The following is a 25,175-nucleotide window of genomic DNA, read 5'->3' as shown; positions in this document are numbered from 1 at the left end:
GCTGGCGAGCTGGCCCTGGAGCACCAGGGCGATGGCCCCCTCTGGTCCAGCGGATGACCGTTGTAGGAGTGAGTCCAACTTGGGGTCCACCTTCCAGTTTTTCCAGGAAACCTAGAAATCTTGACTTTACCCCGGAATCTGAGAGTTCAGCACTGGCCACCAATTTGGCTCGTAAAGACAAGCAGCTGGCTCTGCATCAACACCCTCTGCCTTCCTTTTCATTTTGAAGTTGGGGAGACTGAGGCTCCCCGGTCTTCGTGGTCCTCTGGCACATGGGGGTAGGAGACACCTTCTCCTGCTGGGCGGGACCCGGATGCTCTTGCCCTCAAGGTCAAGCTGCCAGAAACACTGAGGATTCGGGGACCAGACACAGTACAGAGAAGGGGTTGCCACACTGGCCTGTGGTAGACCTCCTCTAGGATGGGGTCCGAGCAGGGGGGCGCTGAGGGTGAGCGTGAGCAGCTTAGAGGTTTGATAACCCTGGAGCCCCCTCTTGCCGAGCCCACAGGGCAGTCAGCGGGCCGGGGCCTGGATGGTCCAGGGGTCAGGGTGGACCTGAGCACCGATATCGAGCACCTGAGCTGGACTCGTGGGAACTACCAAGAGTCCTTCCAGAGTCCTGTGCCGGCGCAAATCCCTGTCCTGATGCTGCAGACATGCGACTGGCTAAGAAGCTGCCAGTGTATTTTATAAGTACCCATGTTCTGTATTTGACGGAAACCCTGTTTCCAAATACTGAAACACATACTTGGAAACACTGGAGCGTGAAAACATGCCAGCGTGAAGCTCTGTTCTTTAAAACCTTGAGGGATGAGCACCTCCGCTGGGCCAGGGCCTGCCCCGCGGCACTGGTTTCTCTGCAAACCTGAGATTTGGAGACGATTTCTAGAGGATACAGGCAGGCTGTGGTTTGGAAGCGGTGCTAGACCTGCGTGGAGGGTGTTGTGTTCTGCGGAGGCGCTGCCAGGGCTGGGTGGTTTCGTGCTCATCTCCCTGTGGGTGCAGAATTCGGGGCTGGTGGATACGGTGCTTCTGTTGGACGGGTGCCTAGGGGATGGCAGCTGTCGGTCCCCAGGTCCTCAGGCCCCTGATCACCTGGGGTGGGGGGTCCGAGGAGTGGACGGATGAGGGGGTGGCCGGCCCTCTGCCTCAGGCCCGGCAGGTCAGAGGTGGCCCGCGGGGTCGTGCCAGGACGCACAGCCCGCCCCTTACCGACGCATGTCCGGGTCTGCTCTTTCCGCCATAGAAAGCGAGGAGGAGGACATGGCCACCAAGGAGAAGCTGCAGTGTCTGAAAGACTTCCACAAGGACATCCTGAAGCCGTCTCCCGGGAAGAGCCCGGGCACCCGGCCGGAGGACGAGGCCGAGGGGAAGCCCCCGCAGCGGGAGAAGTGGGCCAGCAGGATCGACTTCGTGCTTTCCGTGGCCGGTGGCTTCGTCGGCTTGGGCAACGTCTGGCGTTTCCCCTACCTCTGCTACAAAAACGGTGGAGGTGAGCCTGGGCTGGGCAGAGGGCAGGCTGGAGGGGTCGCTGGGGCAGAGCGAGGGGCCTCCCTACGCCCAGCATCTCAGGCCTCGACCTCCCCCAGGTCAGCCCGCCTCCGCTCCCACCACGATCCTCAGAGGCGGGAGATGACCGTGACCGGGAACCCGATGGTGGTCTATCAGAGCCTTCCTGTGTGAGCTCAAGCAGATTCCTCACCCTCTCTGGTCCTCCAGTTTACCTCTCTGAAGGCCGCCACAAGGCCAGGCCCAAGCCTCCGAAGCCTTGTAGCTCTGCACCTCCCCACTCTGTCTGACTTTAGAACGTTTTTACCCTTTGCTTTTGCTTTTCTAACTTAAACCAGTTGTAGTTCAAAAACAAGTCTCACGTTTCCCACCTTAAATAGAAAACCAGTATCTTTTGCAGTAATGGATAGGTATCCGGGACAGAAAAAAAAGTACGACGAAAATGTTTTTAATTTTAATTTTTTCAGTTTTATTGAGATAGAATTGACATATAGCATTGTTTTAGTTTAACGCATATGAGATGATTGATGTCTTTACTGTGAAATGATCGCGGTAAGTCTTGTTGACATCCATCACCTCACATATATTTTTTTCTTCTTGTGATCAGAACTGGTAAAGTTTGACACTCTTAGCAACTTCTTTTTTTTCCCCCCCACCACATGTGGGATCTTAGTTCACCAACCAGGCATCAAACCTGTGCCCCTTGCATTGTGAGTACAGAGCCTTTGCCGCGGGACTGCCAGGGAAGCCCCTTAGCAACTTTCAAACACACCATCCAGTGTGTCGAGACTGGTGTGCAGCCATGCTGTACACGCCACGCCCAGGACGAATTTATCTTCTAATCGGAAGTTTGTGCCTTTTTGACCCTTTCGCTTAGCGATGGTATTTTCTAAAGTAAGTTCTCTGTTTTGTCAGTTGGTTGGTTGGTCTGTTCTCTCGGTTTTTGTTTGTTGGTTTTTTTTACTTGCTGGAGGCCCTGAATTAGCATCCTCTGACATCAGAGGAGTTCAGGCTGGGCAGCACGTCCCGGAGGCCTGCTGGTCAGTAGGAGCTCAGCAGTGAGAACTCCCTCCCTGCTCCTCGTGGCGGCCCATGATCCGGCTGGTAGCCAGCAGAGCCGGGCACGTGCGTGCCGCCCGCCCGCATCAGAACCGCCTTGCAGGAGGTCCTGCCCTCGAGCCTAGTTTGTTAACCTTTGGGAGGTCTCAGGTGCCTCTGGGACTCTGATGAGTGCCCTAGATGCTCCGGAACAAAGCACATACCCATAGGCCCAAGTCACCCACACTTTCAAAGGGTGTACGGACCCGCTGAAGCCAGTAGTGGACACCAGGTAGGAGCCCTCGCCCGACTCTTCGCCCCCCTCCCCATCGTGGCTCCCACCCCCGGCTGGAGAGGCCCATCTCTCGCTTCCCAGCACCTTTCCCAGCTGGTTCTCAGCTTCCTGCCCTGGCCAGGCCATGGCAGGCCAGCTGAAGGCTGCAGTCAGGAGGCCCATCTGAGCCGGGTGTGAAGGGCTGGGCGGCCCTTCTTCAGAGGGACGGACCTGGGGAAGACAGGCAGGCACAGAGCTTCAGCAGAGGCTCGGAGGCTTCACACAACCGGGTCGATCGGAAGGAGACAAGAGGGCACCCTGGAAGGGAGGTGCTGGCTGGACGAGAATTTTCAGCCAGGTCCAGGAGTCTGCCCTTCACCCTCACGTCCGCGGGTCGGGAAGATTCCCCTGGAGGAGGAAATGGCAACCCACTCCAGCATTCTTGCCTGGAGAATCCCATGGACAGAGACGCCCAGCAGGCTGACTGGGAGGGTTTGGGACGGAGAATGTGCCGGCCTGGGCCAGCCTGAGCCTCACCCGCTCTTCTCTCTCTGCAGGCGCATTTCTCATACCATACTTCATCTTCCTGTTTGGGGGCGGCCTGCCTGTGTTTTTCCTGGAGGTAATCATAGGCCAGTACACCTCTGAAGGGGGCATCACCTGCTGGGAAAAGATCTGCCCCTTGTTTGCCGGTGAGTACGGGACAGAGGTCACCCGGGGCCTGGTGTTCCTCGGCTCAGCAAACGCTTATTGTGCTCCTACTATTTGCCAGGTACACTGTGGCCTCACGCAGGCCAGCTTGGCACACGGTGGCTGCCGCTGCTCACGCCTCTCTCGGTTGTCAAAGGATGGGAGGCCCAGTAGCCGCTGAGCAGTAGGGTGTAGAAGAGAAGGCTTTCAGGAGCCCGACTGTCTGGCCTCAAGTCCCACTCCCTCGTTATGCTAAGTCTTGTGACTTGGAGGAAAGTCACGTCATCTCTCTGTGCCTCAGTTTCCCATTATACACATACTTCTAGGGAAACAACAGAGCCTTGTAGAAGTGTTTTGTACACAAAGGAAGCCCAAAGCAGTGGCTTCCCTGGTGGCTCAAATCATAGAGAATCTGCCTGCAGTGCGGGAGACCCAGGTTCGATCCCTGAGTCGGGAAGATCCCCTGGAGAAGGGAATGGCAACCCACTCCAGTATTCTTGCCTGGAGAATCCCCATGGACAGAGGAGCCTGGCGGACTACAGTCCATGGGGTCGCAAAGAGTCAGACACAACTGAGCGATTAACACTTGTTATTGTTGTAGCATTTAGTCCTGTGCCTGGTCCCTACTATGGCCTCATAAGATAATACTGTCATGATCATAATTGGCAGGGGTGGGAGAATGTGCGAGTCTGTTCACTCAGTCGTCCATGTAAATCTACCCATCTGTCTATCCATTAAACCTTTCTTTTATTAAACTAGTCAATAGTTACACAATCCATGTATCCATTCAACCATGCTCCATCTACTTATCCATCCATCCATCCATCTACCTAACCTTCCAGTCAACCACCATCCATCCAACAAAGTGAGTATCCATCCATCATTCCAACATCCATCCATTCACCTGAGTCCATCCAGCCATCCATCTATGCATCCATCCATTCATCCATTGATCCGTCCATCCCTGTATCCATCCATCCGTCTATCCATCCATCCATCCTTCTATCTATCCATTCATCCACTGATCTGTCCATCCCTCCATCCCTCCCTCCCTCCCTCCCTCCCTCCATCCATCCACCTATCCATCCATTCATCCAGTCATTGGTCTGTCCCTCCTCCATACATCCGTCAGTTTGTTCAGCTCTCTGACTCACCTGACCATCCGTTATTTTACCTATCCGTCCATACGGTCATGCGTGCCTCCTACACTTATTTGTTGGTCCCTGTTGAAGGGCCCCTCCTGGCCCCAGGCCTGCAGATCCCAGGGGTTTCTGGCTGAGAGTGTGGCCTGGTGGGTCTGGCCTCCCTCTGAGTCCCGTCTTGCTTGCCCCCGCTCGCAGGCATCGGCTATGCCTCCATCGTGATCGTGTCCCTCCTGAACATTTACTACATCATCATCCTCGCCTGGGCCATGTACTACCTATTCCAGTCCTTCCAGTCAGAGCTCCCCTGGGCAAAATGCAACCACAGCTGGAACACGCCCCATTGCCTGGAGGACACCCTGCGGAGGAACCGGAGCCTCTGGATCTCCAACAGCACCACCAACTTCACCTCCCCCGTCACCGAGTTCTGGGAGTAAGGCTGGCCTCGCGGAGGAAGGAGCGGGTGGGGGTGGGGGCAAAGGACAACCCTTGCCCTCGTCTTCTCCCAAGGGAGCCACTCCCTTGGGGTGGGGTGGGTGGAAGAGGGGGTACAGATTTGGAGATAAATCCATGCCTTTGGTCTCAGACAGGCCTGGACTCGAATCTCAGTTCTGCCATTTTACTGGCTGTTTGACCTCCAGCAAGTCACTGCCCCTTTCTGAGCCTCAGTTCCCTTAACTGTCAAATGAGGGCAATGAATCGTTCCTACACCCATGGGACCTCTGTGAGGATTGTTTCCCAAAGGCAGGTATATGTACTTATGTTGTCTGAAAATGATATAGTTTTCTTAATGTATTTTAGAAAAAAATATATAGTTAGCACATCAAACCTGTTATTGCCCAGAGGGAGGGGAAAAAAGCATATATGAAGCTTGAAGTAGTTACTCAAGTGAACAGGTGAGTAGATAGAGTGAAACATATGTATCAGTTAGCATTTGCTGTGTAACACCCATCCCCAAATTGGAGCAGCCATTTGTTTTCTTTGGCTCCTGGTCCTGCTGCTTGGCAGTTGGGGGTGAAGCTTGGCTGGGCAGTTCTTCTGGGCTTTGCTGGGCTCCCCCCTGGTAGGTCAGCTGTATGGCATCGGGGTCACTCTTCTGGAGACTGGCTGGCTCTTGGCTGGGGTGCCACAGGCAGCTGGTCCCTATGGTCTCATCACCCTGCAGGGTAGCCTGGGCTTGTTCCTAGGCGGCTCAGCATCCCAAAACAACACACGGAAAGCCCCAGTGCGGGAGCACCAGCTGGAAAAGGTCCCGTTGGCCAAAAAGAGGCCTGAGACTAACCCAGACTCAAGAGGTGGGGGAATAGGCTCCGTCTCGTTAGGAGAGGAAGGAGAATTACAGGCATGTTTTGAAGTTGCCCACACTACAGCCAGTGATGGCAGACACGTACGCAGGGACCAGGCTTGGGGAGGGCGGAGTACGGAGGCCTGCGGTCAGGTAGCTCTTTGCTGACGTACAGGGTCGTCCTTCTAACCCAGTGCTGGGAACCCATCAAAAACAGATGAGTGCCTTGCTTTCCCTGATCTCCACGAGCTGTTAAACAGGTGCTCAGCGGCCCCTCCGACCCTGGAAGGAGCAGGCAAGGCCTCATGTCGGGTGAGAGCCAGGGCAGGGAACAGTGTTAAGGGATGGCCTCGTTGCCGCCAGCCAAGACTCCCTCTCCTTCGTGTGTGGATTTGCTGCATCGGGGAGCCTCTCCCCCTCTTAGAATCTGGCCCCGGCGCCAGCCACCTAAGAGCTAAGGGAGCTAAGTGCTGGCTGGTCCCAGCCGATCGTCAGGGCCAGTGGGGGGGACTCAGGCTGGAAAGGGTCACTCAGCCACTCACCCAGGTAATCCACGTGCCCCTCCTGACCTCAGGCTTTCAGGATGTGCTCATGTCCCGGGACTCTTGCAAATGGGTTCTTTCCACAGAGGTGTTTTCTACTTGCAGACAAAGACCTCTACAGGCACATCCCCCCGCCATCCCTTGCTCCTCACACCCTGGACAGCTGAGTTTGCAGACAAAGAAATGCAGGCATTTCTTTCTTCTCACTTGAATGGGGCCAGAGGCCAGGGCCCTGTTCATTCTCTGCTGTGCCTGGCACAGCCTGACCACCCAGGGCCTGCCCCACCCAGGACGCCAGCACTCCACCCAGCCCCTCCGGTGCCTGCCAGGGCCTCGCTGCCTCAGGCACAGATTGGCCGCCTGGGAGGGAGCCCTCGCTCTGCCAGTACTGGCTTGGGCTGGTGCCTCTTCCTCTCTGCGCCTCAGTGTCCTGAGCTGTACTTGGGGAGGTCATACTCTTGCCCTCCCAGGGTGGTAGGACACCCCCCCCACCAACAGAATGAGACCCTGCATGGCCAGCCCTAAGAGCCTGCTTGATGAATGGGAGCCATCCCTGTCTACTTAGTGTCCCCATTGTGGATGAAACTGCCCCCTGCCCAGGGACACCTGAAGCTCAACTTCGGGGGGACTAAGAATGGCCCCTTCCTGATGCCCGTGTGACCCCCATCACAGAGTGGCTGTCCCCTCTGTCTCAGGCCTGAGCCCTCATGAACCATGAGGTCCTCTCCTGTGCCTTCTCCCCTGCCTGTCCCCCAGCCTGGGCCCTGCTGGGGGTCTCCAGGGCTCCTGCCTTCCAGAACCCCCATTCTGAGCACCCTAGCTCCGTTCCCTGGCCCTCGTGGTCCACAGAGAGCAGCTCTGTCCAGAGGCTGCCCGCCGCCCACCCGGCTTCCCTGCCCCGCCGGCCTCCCCGCCCCGCCGGCCTTTGCAGCCTCCCACAGGTCCTGGCCGAACATCCACGGATACCCCGGGGAGGACTGTAGTCCCTGGAGGAGGAGGCTTGGCCGAGAGGACCTGCCTGCCTGGAGGGGCCAAGGCCGAGGCCGCCTGCCTTCAAGGGCCTCCCCTTCTCTTGGATGTGAAGAGGGCGAAGGAGAGAACGCCCGTGAGCATCGTCCCAGTGACTTGCTCTCGGCATTTCGTCCCCTCTTGGCCTTTTATGGAGGGAACACGTCTAGGAGTCATCCCAAACTCCTTTCAGCTTCAGCCTCAGACCGCACCCTCGTCTGGTCCTCTAGGCTCTCTGGGTAAAGTATAACCAGACGGCTGTCCTCCCCGCCCCCCCGGAAGACCCCCATCTTCCCTCCCCCGTTATGGGTGCGTCTCTGCAGTCAGCTGTGTAGCAGACACGTCATCTCTCAGCTCGGAAGCCTCTCCTGGCTTTTCCAGGCTCTTAGGCTTGCCCCAGCCAGGGCAGGTTAGGGTTAGCCTGGAGCAGCACATCACTCCCTCTCTCTGGCCTCGTTTCCCTGTCAGCAAACAGAGGGGCCAGGTGAGCTGGGCTTTGGGGGATGAGTAGGAGTTCACTAGGCCAAAAAAAGAGGAAAAGACAGCCTAGACAGAAGGAACAGCCATGCTGAGGCACAGCAGTCGTAAAGCTCATGAGTAGCAGCACATCCTTGGTTTGGCCTGAATGCAGGACGTGTGGAGCCAGGGAGAAGGATGGAGCCTTAGATGCTAGGCAGAGAAGATTGGACTTTGTTTTCTAGAAGGAGGAGCCACGGAAGCTAGAGAAGGGGCGGAGAATCACGTGATTGCATCTGCATTCTCTGGACTTGCTCAAGGAACATACTGGGGAGAGACAGGCTGGGACACATATATTAAGCACCGACTGTATGCAGGGACTCAGGGGGCTTGGCCATCAGAAGATGGGTTTGCCTTTAGGGTGAAGCTCTGCTTGTACGATTTCCCCTCAGAATAGCCACCAGCCTTGCAGTGATTAGCTCTGGGGTGTCCACAGAGAGAGGCTTGCTGGGACGGAACTGAGGTGTCGCTGGCTGGTACCCACTGGGCTGCCGAGCCATGAGCATCTTCTCAAGGCCTGTCTCCCGGTCCTTGGAGCCAAAGCCCAGCCCTGGCCTTAGCTTCCTTCACCCCTCAGCTGCACCAGACACGTGGGACCCTGAGCTGGCTGCTCCTTCTGCACATGAGGCCTGACAGTGCTCGGGAGCCACCTCGGCTTCTAGATAACAAGGCGCCGTGGAGCCAAGCCTTCCTCCTGGCCCCGGACAGGGAAGGGCCTGGATGCTCATCCCTGCCAGGCCCCCCTCCCCCTCTAGTTTTCCACGAGGAGCTAGTGGACAGCCGCGGGCCATGCTGCCGTCCCCTTGATCCTAGAGCAGGGACCCTGATTCTAGCCCGGGGGCCCAGCTGCCCGGCCTCAGGGCGGTCACCCGTCTCCAGGGTTCTCAGAGGTAGCGAGGTCCCCATCACCTCATCGCCTGGCTGAGGGTTAAAGAGCACGGGCCTCGGGCCTGGCTTATTAGGTGCGACACTGAGGATCAGAGTGGTTAAGCGACTTGCCCAGGGTCACACAGGCAGCTCGGTATAGCAGAGAGCTCAGCCCTGAACACCACCTCTCGTGACTGCGTCCCCACCAGCCGTGAGTCCAGGGCAAGTCCAAGGGCACAGGTAACGTTGTGCCGTGCGTGTGTGTGTGTGATGCCTGGGGTCTCCTCTTGGCCTAGATCCCCACGCCCACCCCGTCTGCAGCACACTGTGGCACCAACCTCAGTGGGAGCCGATGAGATGCCCTTCTCCCTTGAAGGGTGCCTGGGACCCTGAGATGGTCATTTCACGCCAGCTTTAGAATTGAACTCTTGAGTCGCTCGGAGATAGGCAGGCAGAGCCTCTGCCCGCAGCCCGCCCTATCCTGCTCGCCCCTGCGCTGAGGTCACCTCTGTCCCGGGGGTCCTGTTTGTTGCCCCCCGGCCCTGGAGGACAGGCGGGGTCAGATCTGGCCAGATGCCCTCCATCAGCCTGGAGCCATGCCTTCCTCCCCAGTTCCTCCAGGGTCCCCTGGGAGCTCAGCACATATCATTAGACTTTATTAGAATCAAAGAAATGAGTCATATTTGCAAACAAGCCCTGCTCAGCCAATCTCCCCCTGCAGCTGTCAGAAGGCGGAGGCGGTGTGGAGAGAGCCCGGTGCGGCCTCCTTCTCGGGGCGGACAGGCTCTTTTATAATTGTTGCCTCCGCCAGTCTCCAGGGAAGAGCTATCGCCAATAAATGGCTGGCCGGCATTCAAAAGGAAACGATTTGGCCCACTCGGAGGACGTATTTACATCTCTGAGTGCTGGCTGGACGGCAGCGGGGCAGCCGACTCCAAACAGACGTCCAGGCGATTCTTTTTTGGATCCCACCCTGGAATGAATCAGTCCTATTCTCGGACAAGAATGCAGCTCACCTCTCGGTCTCCTCCTCTCTGTGTGAGGGGTGCAGAGAAGCCTGGGGTGCTGGGGCCTCTCACCGAGGATAGCATCATACCCAGTGGTCCCCAGGGTGGCATCAGAGAAAAAGAACCAGGCCTAGGGTTGACTGTTTTTATTTTTTTTTAATCTGGGTAATTTCAGGTGAATTCCTGAACCTCTCTGAGCCTCAGTTTCCCCATCAACCAAATGGGTGTAATTAATCGACTCCACTCAAGTCTGTTGAGCACTCACTATGTGCCAGGCGCTGTTCTGGATCCAGCAACGGTCAGGACAGACACAGGCGCTGCCTCCACAAAGATGACGCTTTAATAGGACAGACAGACATGGGACAGACAGACAGTGCAAGTAACATTGTAATAGACAAGCGATGATAAATGAAGGAAGATAAAGCCTAGAGAGGGAGGGAAAGAGAGTGACCAGGAGTGCTTTTTCCATCCGGTGGCCAGGAAAGGCTGCCTTGGTGAAGGGCTGGGGCGCAGCCAGTTCAAAGGTCCCGAGGCCGGGGTGGACTGGACCTGTTCAGGGCACATACCAGAAGCCAGTGCGGCTCAGGGAGGAGGGGTGGGGGCCCTGGGGATGAGGAGGTTGTGCCTGGAACTTGTCCTGGACAGGTTCCCTGTATGCCTGTGGTCCCAGCCTCTTCTTAACAGGCACCACCCTGTCTCTTTAAGATGTCTGCGGCTGACTGTCAGGGTGTTTGGCCAGCCTATTCAGGGAGGCAGGAAGGAATGGGGCAGGCAGGTGGGAGCCATGGGAGGTGTGGAGCAGAGGCCAATCGTCACCTGCCTTGGGTGTTGCCAGATTCTGTCTTGATAAGAACAGACTGGGGGCGAGAGTGGAGGCCGGAATGTCACCGACGAGGCTGCTGAAACAGCGCTCGGGAGCAGTGGGGGCCGGGACAGGGGTGGGGGCAGGGTTGGGGTGATACAGCCGGATCTGGGGGAACTTGTGCAGCCTCCAGAGAGGTTGGAGGCACTGGCGAGGGCCAGGGCACCACGGCAGGCCCTCCCTCCCCCTGGGGCCTGGCAGTCTGCAGTTTACCGAGCAGTCCCGTGCACCAGAGCGGGAAGACCCAACAGATCCTGGGCCGTGCCTCGTGGGCGTCTGACAGGAAAGGGTCCTTCAAACTGTGGTCCTTCAGGAGGGATTCCGATAGGCCTGCATGCTCTTCAGCCTCCCAGCTACCCCCGAGGTGACTTTGGAAAGGATGTTGGTTACTTTGGCCGGGAGCCCACATCGGGTTCTGTTATGACAACCCCTGATTGACGAGAGGACGTTCGTTCCGTTCCTAGAACGTCTGCATGGCCGGCCCCTTGTAAGCCTCTGTAAGAACCTTAATTTTTGTGAAGGTGATATGCGCCCATTAACAGCATTCAGATGGTTTGAGAAGCACATTCCCTGGTAAGGGAGCCCCCCTCCCCTGCACCCCCCGGGCCAGCGACTGCTCCGTTGTCTCATGTGTCCTGGTCACTTGCCTCACCCCTGGAACGTCGCCCCTTATCAGTGTGCAGGGAGATTCCTGAGGTCTCGCAGGCTGCGTGACACGCCGCCACGCGCCTGCTGCACGCCTGCTCGGGCCCCTCCCACGGCCCTCTGGGGGGTTGGTTTCCCGTGTTTGCGCCTGCAGACAGAGCCAAGGTGAACAGCTTGAGGTGTGTGCTGAGTCATTTCAGTCGTGTCTAGCTCTTTGGGACTCCATGGACTGTAGCCCTCCAGGCTCCTATGTCCATGGAATTCTCCAGGCAAGAATACTGTAGTGGGTTGCCATGCCCTCCTCCAGGGGATCTTCCCAGCCCAGAGATCGAACCCGTGTCTCTTACATCTCCTGCATTGGCAGGCGGGGTCTAGGGCTACCCTAGGGAAGCCCGAACAGCTTGGGGTGGCCCCTGTCATTGGTCATATCATCCAGGAGACTCGGGATAGAATTGCTGGATCACAGGAAAGGTGCCTTCAGCGGTTACTGCTGGCGCCTTGGAGGGGCTTTGCCACCAGCAGCGGAGAAGCAAGTGCGTGACTCGGTTTCCCCATTGTGGCCTCCGTGGCTAGGCGGCTGCCAGAGCAAGGCCATGCAGCCCCCTCCCATCCGTAGTGAGCACCACGGGTTTGCCCAGCACGGCGGTGGGAGCCGGCAGGAGGGTGCCTGTGACCTGAGCGGGAGGCGGGTGTGGTCAGGATCGGGGCTCTGGGGTCTCGGGCCCCTCGGTCAGCTCGCCCCTGAGGAGAAAGGAAAGGCCTCTTGTGACTCGACACCCCGCAGCACTGGCTGAGCACCTGCTGTGTGCCTCCTCTACGGGATGCCTGGAGCCTGGTAGGCAAGACAGACTCCCCCGAAGGCGACGTCCAGGGTGAGGGGGCGGCCGGGGAGGCGGAAGGACACTAGGCATCCAGAGCATCGCGGGAGACCTCCCTGGAAGCCTGGCGGCGGAGAGGGGCCTCCCCGAGGCTGCCCATTCACATGGAAGCCTTGGCCACTGCCCAGCAGGCCCCGGCTTCATGGAAGGAGCCGAGCCGTGAAGGCCGCGCGGGGAAGGGCCTGGTTCTGAAGCCACCGCAGGGCCAGGCCCATGTGTTTGTACTCGACCAGCTGCACAGCCTGCCTCGTGAGGAGGCCCCCGGCCCTGAGGCTCCAGTGAGCCCTGCCGAAGCAAGGCCTGGAGCGATTCTTGTTGTAGTGAAGGTTCTGTTTTCCGTGTTAATCAAAAAAGGTAGTGGAGCCGCGAGAGCAGCGCTCTGAGGCTCGGACAGCCCCGGTGTAGGGCGGCTGCTCTGCCACCTGCTGGCCGTGTGTCCGTGGGTGAGTGGATCTCCAAGCCTTAGTTTTCCCATCTGTAAAACGGGGCCAGTGACTTCCAGCCCTTGGACCAGATGAGATAAACTAGAGAAGCCTCGTTGATGTGACCTCGGTGCCTGGGGGAGCCCCTGGATGTTGGGGTGACCCTCAGAAAGGCCTCACCCGAGTGCCATTGGAGGTGGGAACCTTGGATTTATTCAAGGTCCTCGCTTTGAAGCGTCTTTGGAAAAAACTGAGAAGCAGTGAGGACGTGTCCTGGGCCAGTGGGCCCTCTGAGCCCTGAGCCTGGGGATCGGCCTGCTTGCGGACTGGCTGAGAGCTGCGGGTGGTCTGGGGGCAGGAGCTGATGTTTGTGTTCTGCAGAAGAGGAGACAGAGGGCGGCTTCAAACGCCCCCCTTGCCGCTCCTGCCCGAGACTGTGGCCCTTGAACAGGGAGCTGGGTCTCTGGGGAGCCAGCTTCTCCTGGGGAGCATGAGCCTGTGACAACCGAGCCCGGGGGCCAGTGTCCCTGTGCTCAGCCCGGCTGCCCTGGGTCACTGCCAAAGCAGTCGGAGCTCCGGAACCATGGGGTCAGTTTCTGGGAGTTAAGTTTCATGGTCTCTCAACAGCCTGGGGGCCCCAGCCCAGTTCCAGGAGGCGTCTGCCCCTCGGGGCGTGTCTGAGTAGCACTGTGGGCGTCTCCCCTGGTCAGCAAGGCTCTGGACCGAGTGGGGCTGCTGGCTGTGATGACTGTCCTTCAGACGGTTCACTCACCTCCTCCCAAGCCCGTCACAACCCCGGCCGGGGGCATGGGAGGAAGCAGCACTCCCTGGTGCCCGGAGCTGCCCTGGGGTCTCAGCCCCAAGACAGCAATGGCCGCCACGGTCTACTGGCTGCTGGCGGCGTCCAGGGCCAGTAGTTTGCACTTTGTGTGGCTTTTCTCCTCCCCTACGGAGAGGCGTGTGGGTGTCCTGCAGCCCCAGAGAGAACCAACACCCTGGAGATGCATCCTTCAGTGAGAGACCCAGATAAGGAATGGGGGCAAATGCAAAAAAAGAGGGATAGGACAGAGCATGTGGGGTGGCGGGGTGGGGGCAGGCAGGTGGTTATTCCCATTTTAGAGACAAGGAGACTGAGGCAGGCAGTTGGGTAACTAGCCCCCAGTGGTTAAGTTAAGTGGTTAAGTCAGTGGTTACATGCTGGAGCCCAGTTGGAACCCAGTGTCTGGCCCACAGGGAGCACTGCAAGGGTCTGTGAGAATCGATTACAGGGGAATCAGTACCTAGTTCACAGATGAGGAAACTGAGGCTTAGGGGTTTAACGTAACTTGCCCGAGGCCTGGCTGGATAGAACCCCCGTGTGCCTGACTCAGGAGTCCAGACTCATCCCCTGGTTGGCTTCCCCATGACTCTGTGAAACTGGTGTTACCTAAGATTTCCCAAGACCAGCGGGATTCCGCAGCTTGGAGGCAGGGTTGAGCCCCAGCCTGCTGGAATCCCGGTGCCGGCTCTCCCAGCCCCAGGCCGGCCCGTCTGACTTGGGGCTCTGTTTGCTTGAAGGCGGAAGGTGCTGAGCTTGTCTTCTGGAATTGACGAACCGGGCGCTCTGAAGTGGGACCTTGCTCTCTGCCTCCTCCTCGTCTGGCTGGTCTGTTTCTTCTGCATCTGGAAGGGCGTCAAGTCCACGGGCAAAGTGAGTTGTGCTCCCCTCTCCTCCCGCCTCGTGGAGCCTGGCCCTCTGCAGGGTCGGCTCGGCTCCCACGCCCCCGGGGCCCTCCTGCTCGAAACTGGTCCTGATTAACCAGTTCGCCTAGCAAACCCGGAGCCCCCTTGATTGTGGCGTTTGCCCATTTCACGATGCAAATCCGGCCCAGCGGGTCCAATTTCAAGTTACTGATCGTTTGACAATCAGCCCGCAAGATTCCTGAAATGGAGTGGTCTGCTCTCCGAGCACCCACACACCACTGGTACCCCTTTAGGGAGTGGTGGGTTGTGTGGATGTTAGCGGATAACAAACCCTGAGATGCCACTGCAAAGTTAACTGGTAACGGTGTTGTTAGCTACCAACTGCTCACCAGCCACGGGGACCCTTGTAACCTCAACATCCCCTATCGACTCTTTACAAATGTAGAACCACAGGCTGACCCCAGACCTGCAGAATCAGAAGCTGCATTTGAACACTTTTCCCCCAGATAATGCAAATGTGCACCGAGGTTTGAGAAGCAAAACTTCTCAACCGGCATTTTTGCCGCTAAGTCAGATTAACTGAATTATCTTAGGCCTTACATTTCAGCTGTTAACTAGGATGTTAGTTATTAAGGAGAGCTCTCACCGATCGTTAAGTCGTTTGCTCATAACCGAAGTGCTGGCTGTCGCTGAAGTATCTGCTGCTGGTTAATATGTTACATAGTGACCAAGACGTTAGCTGGTGACAAAGGTGGAAGCTGAAAGTTCGTGTTACCTTATTGATGCAGGATTTAGGTGTAGCTGGTATATTGTCAATGATGAAACTGTTAGCCTGTAACTGAAATATTACCTGTTGTCAGAGCCGGGCGATGGATGACCTGGTAAGCAGAACACTGGCCAATATAATACCATAGTCATCCTGGTGGCGAAAGACCCCACAGAGGGTTCCCTTGGGCTCGCCGGGGTGAACCCGGGGTACTAACTGAGCCACAGCATAGGTGTTGGCTGGTCTACCCTAACGTGCCGCCCTGTCTGCCATCCCCCGACCCCCATCATTTGCATCTGCATCCTGGACAATCTCTTTAAGAGAAGTCCTCAAAGGTCAAAAGAGTTGAGTTAAGGTGGCATTTGAAGGACAGTGATGGGCAGCGGGTGACGTCACTGGGAGAAGGGACAGTCACTGCGAGTTCTCCCCGGATGAAGGGCGTCTTAGGTAAAGTCACGATCTAAAGAGACAAGAGCTAAAGGGGGCGCATAACGTGGTGGAGGAAGACAGGCGCGTTGGGTTTGGTTTTAGGCAAGGCTCACCAAGAAGGGCGCTTAGAGGCGTAGATCTGTCGAAAGTGAGGGGTAAGCCATTCAAAGGCCCAGAGGTGTGTCCGACCAGACCCCCTTGGGAGCCCCTAGTCCGATGGAGGAGCTGATGTCCGCCAGGAACCGTGGGCCTCCCCCGAGACACGTGCAGGGGCAGGAGACCAGAGTCAAAACGAAATGGAGAGGACGCAGGGCTGTCCCTCGGCGGCTGACGGACGTGACTGGCTGGAGGTCTCCCTGCCGCCCCCAGAGAAGAGGCTCTGGGCCCCCAGGGGCAGGCGTGGCCCCCAGAACAATAGCAGGGCTGGGGCCAGCCCCCGGGGAAGCCAGGACAAACACAGGGAGGATCCGAGGACTTCCTCGAGCTCCTCAGCGGCCGTCGTTGACCGTGACTTCCAGCTCTGGCCATAGACCAGGTTTGCGGCCGCCGTGGGGGCCGGATGGCCTCATCCTGGCTGTGGCCTTGCTCAGTGGCTGACCCCAGCGTGGCCGGGGTGGGGAGAAGGGAGCTCCCGGGCCTGGGAGGCTCAAGACCTGAGTTCAGGTCACTTGGCATCCCTGGATGTCAGTCCCCTTGTGTGTAACAGCATTCGTCCTTCTGAGGGTCTGACACTTGGCCCAGGGTTCACTGCTGCTCAATTCATCCAAGAAATTGTGATGGTGGGGCAGACGCTCTGCGCCTTGCTCGTGGGCCAGGCACCGTTCCCAGCTCTGATTTTCAGCTCTTTTCATCTCCTGACATCTGATGTATGCGTGGCTCCTACTCTGCTTTACAGAAGTGGTAAGAGGAGATGTCTTGGGGGAAACGGTGGGGCAGAAAGGTTGACTTGTTCACGTCTACACAGCTTGTCGGTAGCCCGGGTGGCATTTGAGCTCGGGCAGCCCGGCGCCCAGCCTCGGGGCCCTGCATCCTCCTGCCTCCTGTGGCTGCCTGCTCTCACAGCACGTTAGGTCGCAGGGGGTGACAGGGATCCAGACCCTCCCACAGGAAGGGCGGCCCCATGAACCCCACCAGCAGTTCAAATCCCAGACGCAAGCACAGGCCAGCCTCTCCAGACCTGGTGTGGGGTCTCGGCTCTGCGCCCATAGCCAGCGTGACCAGGGGCCAGTCCCCTCCCCCAGGAGCCTCAGTTTCCCCCTGTGTGAAATGAGTGGTGCCCCCCCCAAACACAAGCACAGGTGCTTGGGGCCTGCCAGGCCCTGGGTGCAGACCCACGGCCCTGGGCCTCTGGGGTGAGCAATCCGCGCTGCCCAGACGACCTCCCCAGAGGAAGCCCAGGGCGGCAGAGACTAGCGCGTCCCCCTGGTGCCTGGCTGGCCACCCTCTCCCCGCCGTCACAGGGGCGGGGAGGAGGCGCTGGCTTTGTAAGTTTCCAGGGCACTTGGGCTGCAGGGCTTTTGGGTCGCGGGCTCAGAGCAGTCATGGAAGTTTGCCAGCAAGAGTGGAAAAATACCGCATCCTGGCGCAGGGCCCCCACCAGAGGCCCACTGGTGGCGGCTGGCAGAGCCGCTCCCAAGGGGATCCCGAGAGTCACCAGGAGGCTGAGAGGATGGTGCTCAGGGGCTGGGCCTCGGCAGATTCTGCAAAACAAGGGTGTCCTGCCGGAGAGGCCGCACGGAGAGAGCTGTGCTGCCCTGGGCGTGGGGAGAAAGCGTGCACACACAGACACGCACACAGAGACACACAGTCAGACACAGATGTACACACAGACACACACTCAGACACAGACACACACACAGACATACACAGACACAAACTCAGACACACACACAGACAGACACACACACAGAGACACACCCTCAGACACAGACGTACACACAGACACACACTCAGACACACACAGACACAGACACACACTCAGACACACTCAGACACACAGATACATAGACACATACAGACACACACAGACATACACTCAGACATACACAGACACAGCCACACACACAAACACACTCAGACACAGACATACACACTCAGACAGACATACACACACTCAGACACACACAGACACACACTCAGACACACAGAGACACAGACATACACATACAGACACACACACAAACACAGACACACTCAGACACACACACACACACACACAAAGACACACTCACACACACAGACACAAACACACAGACACATACAGGCACACACACAGATACAGACATACACACTTGCACAGACATAGACACAGACACAGACACACACTCACACACACACACAGACATACACACAGACACACAGATATACACAGACACACAGGCAAGACACATAGACACCTAGAGACTCATAGACACACATACACACACACACACACACACACACACACACACACACACACACACACAGACACACACGCACAGGCCAGCCGGCCTGGCCCAAATCCCTTCTCTGCTGCCGGCTGGCCCTGGGCCCCTGATGAGACCCCACTGGGCCTCTGTTTCCTCATCTAGAAAATGTAGGTGACAGTCTGCTCCTTGCAGTCGTCAGGATGAGTGAGTTATACAGCGCCTGGCACACAGCAAGCGCTGCAGAAGTGCTAGGGAAACGAACGTGTGGAAACAAGGGAACCCACCCCCACCCCCAGCCTCGGAGGCGTCCTGTGTCCCTGACATAAATTCCCCTGGCCCCCGCCCGCCTGCCCAGCCTGGGGCCCCCGTGCGCTTTGAAGCGGCAGCCCTCTGCCCTCCGCCCTCGCCCGCCGCTGTCGGCACCATTGTTCTCTGCGTGGGCCGGGCCGGGGCCAGAGCAGCCTGAGGGCCGGCCGTCTTTCTTTCGCCCCTTCTGTGGCTTCCTGGCCGGCCCCGCCCTCCACGTATGCCCACTGGTCCCTGGGACGCGGAGGGCTCTCCTGTCTTCTGGAGCAGCCTGTAGGGCAGCCGGGGAGAGGGGCGTCCAGGGAGGGCATGGTGGAGGCGGAAGGAGGGCGGCCCTTCTACCCCTGGTCCTCTGGGGAGCCCACCGCCAGGCGACCCAGGATGTGGAGGCCGAGCCGCCCCTCTGGGAGGGCCCCAGATACGGACTCCTCAGCAGAGCTGGAGGGAACTTCAGAGCCCAGCTGGTTCAGGTGGGGACGTGGAGCCCAGAGAGGGGCTGTAGCTTGCCCAGGGTCTGACAGCCAGCCTGCCGCAGAGCCCGATCTCCGACCTGAGCCCTGGAGCCCTCGGGATCCTGCTTTTGGGGAAGACCAGACAAACTGCAGACATCGAGGGGCTCTTTCCTGCTGTGCTCCTGTCGCTGAAGCAGGTTCTAGACCATCCAGCTCTGCCGCCTGAGTGCTGGGTGACCCGTGGGCAAGGGCTGGCTCTGCGGGCCGCGGTTTCCCCATCTGCAGGACGGGGTCAGGGCAAGACCCACTGAGTGCAGTTACTGCACGGGCATCTGCAGCTGGCACACAGGAAGCGCTCGGTAAACCCTGGCTGCTGGCACTGGCCCGGGGCAGCTGAGCCCAGCGGGCCCTGAGAGCTTCCTTCACGCCCTTTCAAAGCCCGCTTCTAGTTGTTTCTACTCAAAGGGATGGCAGCTCCATCCGAGAACTGGCTCCACCCAGGCTTCCCGCGGCAGCTGGGCAAGGTTTGGGGCTCTGTCACCCTCCGCCTCTGTCTGTTATCTGGGTCCCGGGAGTGCCCCATACTGTCCCGGCACTGTCCTCTCCCCCAGCGCCGCGAACCTTCATCCTGTTCTCTGGGCCTCAGTTTCCACACCTGGAAAATGGGTGCATTGGCCATGCAGTGGCCCCTCCCTGGTCCCCTGGCCCCCTCAGGAGGAGTTGGGGGCTCCGTGAGCTAGTCTCAGCATTTCTGCTGGTCACTACGGACTTTCATATGTCCTCCACCACACACCAAGATGCCCTGTGCGCAGTGGTGGTTTGAAGATGTCTGGGAGCCCCGCCCGGCTCCTGTTTGTCCTTCGTCAGCAAGGCGACCAGCACACACCGATTTGGGGACGTGCTGAGCATGGAGTGGGCTGCTGCTCGGGAGACCTGGCTCAGCCAGCGCCTGGCTGAAATGGCAGGATTTCATTGTCCGTGCCCCCGGACACCTTTGAGCCCCGCTCAGGCACATGCCCCCTCCTTGAGGACTTCTTGTGCTGGAGTGAAAGTTGGGAAAATCCAATCTGTAAACGGAGGCCACAGGAGGTTTGAAGGCTGGTGCTTTGGGGACAGGCCTGGAGAGGAAGTAGGGCAGGGCCCTTGGGGATGGAAAGGCGTGGCCTGGGTCATCTGTGGTCCCCGCCTGGCGTTGACCTCACCCTGCCTGGGACGTGAGGCGCGACCCATCCTGGTTTCCTCTCCAGAAGTTCCCCGATACTTCCTGCACAACCACCCGGCCAACAAAAGACCCCATTTTTCGCACGTCTAAGCAACCACCTGCCTTGTGCTGTTTTGACCACGTTGTGACCGCCATTCTATTGCATCCTCGCCTTGCCCATTAGTGAGGCCTTTTGTTTCTCTTATCCCCATTTTACACATGAGGCCGCAGGCCCAGAGAGGGTAAGCATCATGGCCAAGGTCACATAGCACCCGAGGGGACGGAGCAAGGATTTGAACCCACACTTACCTGGTTCTGAACCACAAGTCATACTAACGCTGCGAATGTTTAGTCGCTCATTCGTGTCCGACTCTGAGACCCGGTGGACTGCAGCCCTCCAGGCCTCCCTGCAAACCTTAGCTGATCCGTACTACACGCTGTGGGCCAGCCCCTGGGCGTTCACCCGCGATCGTTTACTCTCTTATCGTGCGTTTCCCTTTTTCCACCCACTAGAATGTCAGTTCCGTGAGGGCAGGGACTGGTTCTCTGTATTTCCAGGGCCCCGTGAATATTTGCAGGATTCGAGTGTCAGTAAGTCTGTGTGTGAGGTGGGTACTTGCTTTACACCCACGTTGCCGGTGAGGTGCCTGCAGCCCAGAGAGGGTGAGCGTCACGCCCCAGGTCCCTCAGCAAGGGCGGCACCGAGCCTGGCTCTGGAGCGCCTGCCTCGGAGGGGTGCTGGGGCTCGACCAGCAGCAGGAGGGTCTGCTGAGTGGCTGAATGGCTCCTGCCCCTTGCAGGTCGTCTACTTCACGGCCACGTTCCCATTCGCTATGCTGCTGGTGCTGCTGGTCCGTGGGCTGACGCTGCCCGGCGCGGGCGCAGGCATCAAGTTCTATCTGTACCCCGACATCAGCCGCCTGGAGGACCCAGAGGTACCGCGGGGCAGCGTGGCCTCCCTACCCCCCACCCCCACCCCCGGGGCCGGCATGGGGGAGGAAACTGAAGCCGTGCCCATGCTTCTGGCCCAGATGGAGCCGGGGAGTACTCAGCCCTGGTACTTTTCCACTGGACCCCAGCGGGTTGTTCATGGTGCCCGCCGGCCGTCCCAGCGGTGTGTATCTTTTTGTGTTGAGGCCTCCCGAGGCGGGCCAATTATAGAGGCTGCTTTAGGCACGGCGCCAGGTAAGGCAGAGACGTCTCCGGAAGCTGGTCTCCTCCTCTGCCCACGGCAGCCTTGAGGCTGCATCGTGGAGGCGCCCTGGGCTGAGGGCGGAGTTCAGAGTTGTGACCTCTTAGAAGGTCGGGGGGCAAACACTAATGGTCCCCCCCACCGAGGCACTCAGCCACGTGGCTGCAGGGGTCGGAGATCTCACTGGCCCATTTCAGGACCTTTTGTCCCCAGGGTCCTCAGCCTTTAGGTTGTCCCCAAGGGCCTGTGACACTTTGGGTCTCTTCCCCATGGTCCTGTCACCCTGGGTGGGAGGTGGGGGGCAAGGGCTCGGCCATCATCAGAGGACAGCTGGGAGACGGCTGGGAGGCTGTCAGGGGCTGCCTGCCGAAGGTTCTGGAGAACGGCTTTGCCTGCATAATCCATCCGGGAATTCCTCCCACTTCCAACTCGGGCGGGGGTGCCCAGACAATAGCAGTGATCATAAGGATAGCAGCCTTACCGTGTGTCTGGCGCTGGGCTAAATCTTAACTCTTTGAAGCTGCAAAAAAAAAAAAAAGCGCTGTGGGGCAGGGGAGCGGAGCCCACGTTACAGGTATGAAAACCGAGGCTCCGGGGGTCATATTCACTTGCCCACGATGATTCCGTGGTTGGACTCCAGGTCCCTCTGCTTCAAAAGCCTCTTAACCCTGATGCTCAGTGAACTGGGGTGGGGGGGCTCTTAGACTTCTGGGGTTCTGCTTGCACCCTGGATTCCAGCACAGATGCTCCAATCGCATGGAGAATCTGCACACCTCGAGGCGGAGTCCTTGGGACCCACGCCGCCGCCTCCAGGAAGCCGGCTCTGACGACCCTTCTTGTCTTTTCTTCGCCACCCTCCCCCCCTCCCCGCACCCTTCCCAGGTATGGATCGATGCTGGGACCCAAATATTCTTCTCCTACGCCATCTGCCTGGGGGCCATGACCTCGCTGGGGAGCTACAATAAGTACAAGTACAACTCATACAGGCAAGTGTTGCGCCGGCAGGCCTGGTAGGCCTTACAAGTGATGATGTTTAAAGAAAAGAAAAAAAAAGAGAAGTTAGGGAGCGTGGCTTCCTTGTGTTGTGAATTAACTTGCTCCCTGACATATGTGTAACATAGGGACTGTATGCTGCTGGGATGCCTGAACAGTGGTACCAGTTTTGTGTCTGGCTTCGCAATTTTTTCCATCCTGGGCTTCATGGCACAAGAGCAAGGGGTGGACATTGCTGATGTGGCTGAGTCAGGTATGGTGGTGTCGGCGGCAGTGGTGGTGGGCACTGCCACCTAGTGTGTGAGCCGAGTACTGCAGGCATGAAGCCAGACCCCCGCCCAGGGGGCTTTGGGCGGGGATGAGCCTGGTTTCTGAAATGAACCCCCACCCCACCCCCTTCTCGCACCATGATGTCCCCCAGGTTTCAAAGAGTTCAAAAGCTAAATTGGAAACATCGTCACTGCGGTTTTGCCCCAGGGACGGCAGAAACACGGGGGCTGGTCAAGTCGGGGAATATTCAGCACTTCTCAAGTGGTCTTTCCCCCACACCACCCACTCCCTGTCCTTCCCTATAGCAAACTCCTGGTTTCAGCAACAGAAAGCACTTTCCTAGCTCAGGGGCAGGGCAGCCACCCGTCGGCAGCCCGTCGCCACCTTCTCAGCTTCGGTTTCTGTATTTTGCACTTTGCTCTAAGCGACCCCTTCATTCATCCCACCACCGTCTCCTGTTTGACTGGGTCGGTCTCTGCCCTGTGTCAAGCACCCACCGTTTTTGCCCGGGCTGGGGAAGGACCGGGTGTGACAGGCCACCCTCTGGGACGGTGACACGTTCAGTTTGGGGGTAGGTTGTGGGGACCCCTCCACCCCTTGGGGGTGTGGGCTCCATGGGTGGGACACCCCCCCGCCCCCGCAAGACAGCTGCAAGTGGAGATAGTCTTAGGGTCAGAGTCTGCAGAGCCTGGAGGCTGAGGCTGGGATCCTGGGGTTCCAGCAAGATAGTTCTGGAACCTGAGAATTGTGAGGGCTTCAGCTGCCAGGACCCCAGAGCCTCAGAAGCCTAGGTGCCCAGTTCTAAGAGGTGCCCCCCACGAGCTCCGGGTCCTGGGCCCGCGGCTTTGAGCTGCCCGGCTTCCGTGTGGTGCTGAGAACCTCACTCCCAGGACCCCCGGGGTCTGCCTTTCCTGCTCCTCTGCCCTCCTCCCCTCCTGCCCAGGTCACCCAGAGGGCGGCTGTTGCTCTTGTGCCCAGCCTGACCTCCCGACTTGCCAGGACCCCTCAGGGGTCACCGAGGGGCAGGTGAGGGCCCAGGGCTGAGGCTTCTCTCAGGGCCAAGAGGAGACCGCGAGGTCCTGACTGTCGGGGCCCAGACTGGAGTCCTTGCCCTTGTTGGAAACACAGGATGGTGTCCTGGTTCGGCAGCCGGAGCCCCTAGTACTGGGGCTTCGGGACCTCGCCATCGTGTATTCAGAGGTCAGCTCCACCCCTGCCACCAGCAGCTTGAGAGCAAGGGCTGCTCAAGGTCAGATCTGTGGTGTCCTGGGCAGGGTGCCCACCAGAGGCTGGACAGGCCCCTCTCATGTGAGGAGGTGCCCCCTCCGGCCTCCCCGTCCCACCCTGCACGTATGTGACGGCCTCTGGCCCATGGTGTGTGAGCCTCTCAGAGCCCCAGGCCCCACTTCCCCCCACCCCGGCCCCTTCCTCCTACACCCGGTGCCGCAGGGCAGTCCTGGCAAGCCCACGCTTTGGTCCCATGCTCCTCTACCCTGTCCCGGGCCCCAGATCAGACCTTTAGACAGAGTTTTCCTTCCCTGGGAGCCCCTAGAGGCAGGCCAGAGACTGAGGGACACAGGAAGTAGTTGCAGAAATGCAGAAGCCACGCCCATGTGGGAGTTTGGCAGAGTGACCGAGGGGAGACAGTTGACACCCCCTTTGCACATGGCTTTTCTTCAGCTGAGGGCTTGCCAACCAATTCTGATTGGTGGGGAATGGCCAGGAGCGTGGAGGGAGTTGAGCGGTGGGAGGTAATCTTGTCGGTACATGAAACAGATCCTTCTCTACGGACAGCTAGGTCCTGTAACCTACGTCTTGACCGTCAAGCTAAGTTGTGTCTTATTCCCGTCCACTTCAAAGACCTTGTCGTTTATTCCCCACGGTGATGTCTGAACAGCCGACACATCAAGGGTGATTATTTCGCTAATAAGCTTTTTAACAAGCGCCATATTGAGCGAAGTGCATTGGAACAAGATAATCATTTAGCCATGAGGCGTGGACATTGTGAATGAAGCGTAGCGTGGGCGTCTCTGCTGCCCCAGGGGCTCCAGCGGCTGCCATGTCCCCTGCCCTCTCTCTTCAGTCCCCTTGCTTTCCGAGAAGGATGCTCACACCCTCTCCCCGAGGCTGGCTCGAGAAAGGCAACACACTGAGATACGGAAGTAGCTGTTGAGAAGCTTCGGGGCCCAGCGGGTGGGCGGGGGTGGGTTGGGGTGGGGGCCCCATTTTACATCTGTCTCGCCGCGGCTGGGTTGACCCCTCCCAGTGCCACCTACGGTCAGGCCGGAGCTGACGTGGGGGTCCCAGGGGGCCCCAGCCCCGTGGAGACGAGGGTCCTACTGCAGCTAGGGCTTTGGGGCTGGGACGAGCGCCCTTGCACCCCTCCTGGGGGTTTTCCACCATCGCCTCTGAGGACACGGTCATAATTACGGTTGGACTTTGCTTACATCGGGGTGGACTCTGGACGTAAAGCGACTCACCCTCGCCGCCACGCGTGTGGTCAACGCCGTGCGATGTGGTTTCTGGCTGCAATTCATTTCAAAGTTGTTTTTTGTTTTTCTTTCTTAGACCATTCATTTTGTTCCCGACCCTGTTTTACTGTTTTAAATATCCTGTCCTCCAGCCCTGCTTGTTTCACATTTCTTGACTTTTTTTTTTTTTTAGTTTTGGATTTTACTTTATATTTTTTCTTTAGCCCAAGCCCTTCTCTCTTTTGCGGCTCCCGACCCTCTGGGGGACCCACAGGTCTCGGTTACAACTCAGCCCTTCCCCCGGTTGTCTTCTCTGAGG

General features: G+C 58.4%; 1 protein-coding gene across 4 annotated transcripts in view; it reads left to right on the top strand.

Annotated features, from left to right (window-relative positions):
* Nucleotides 1–25,175, top strand: part of SLC6A6 (solute carrier family 6 member 6) — an 83,893-nt gene that overhangs the window by 44,576 nt on the left and 14,142 nt on the right. For 2 of the 4 annotated variants that reach the window (XM_006078885.4, XM_045163993.1), the window contains 7 exons: nucleotides 1,247–1,492; nucleotides 3,379–3,513; nucleotides 4,852–5,086; nucleotides 14,243–14,375; nucleotides 20,731–20,865; nucleotides 22,005–22,108; nucleotides 22,244–22,368. In XM_006078885.4, coding sequence (XP_006078947.1) covers nucleotides 1,264–1,492; nucleotides 3,379–3,513; nucleotides 4,852–5,086; nucleotides 14,243–14,375; nucleotides 20,731–20,865; nucleotides 22,005–22,108; nucleotides 22,244–22,368 — 1,096 coding nt within the window. In that variant the 5' untranslated portion in view covers nucleotides 1,247–1,263. The remainder of the gene's footprint in view (nucleotides 1–1,246; nucleotides 1,493–3,378; nucleotides 3,514–4,851; nucleotides 5,087–14,242; nucleotides 14,376–20,730; nucleotides 20,866–22,004; nucleotides 22,109–22,243; nucleotides 22,369–25,175) is intronic. The other 2 variants (XM_006078886.4, XM_044934240.2) reach the window with 2 other exon arrangements.

The sequence above is a fragment of the Bubalus bubalis genome, chromosome 21 (assembly GCF_019923935.1).
Source record: "Bubalus bubalis isolate 160015118507 breed Murrah chromosome 21, NDDB_SH_1, whole genome shotgun sequence".
NCBI classification, from domain to species: domain Eukaryota; kingdom Metazoa; phylum Chordata; class Mammalia; order Artiodactyla; family Bovidae; genus Bubalus; species Bubalus bubalis.
The sequence above is the reverse complement of the archived record's forward strand: the minus strand, read 5'-3'. Positions and strand labels throughout refer to the sequence as shown.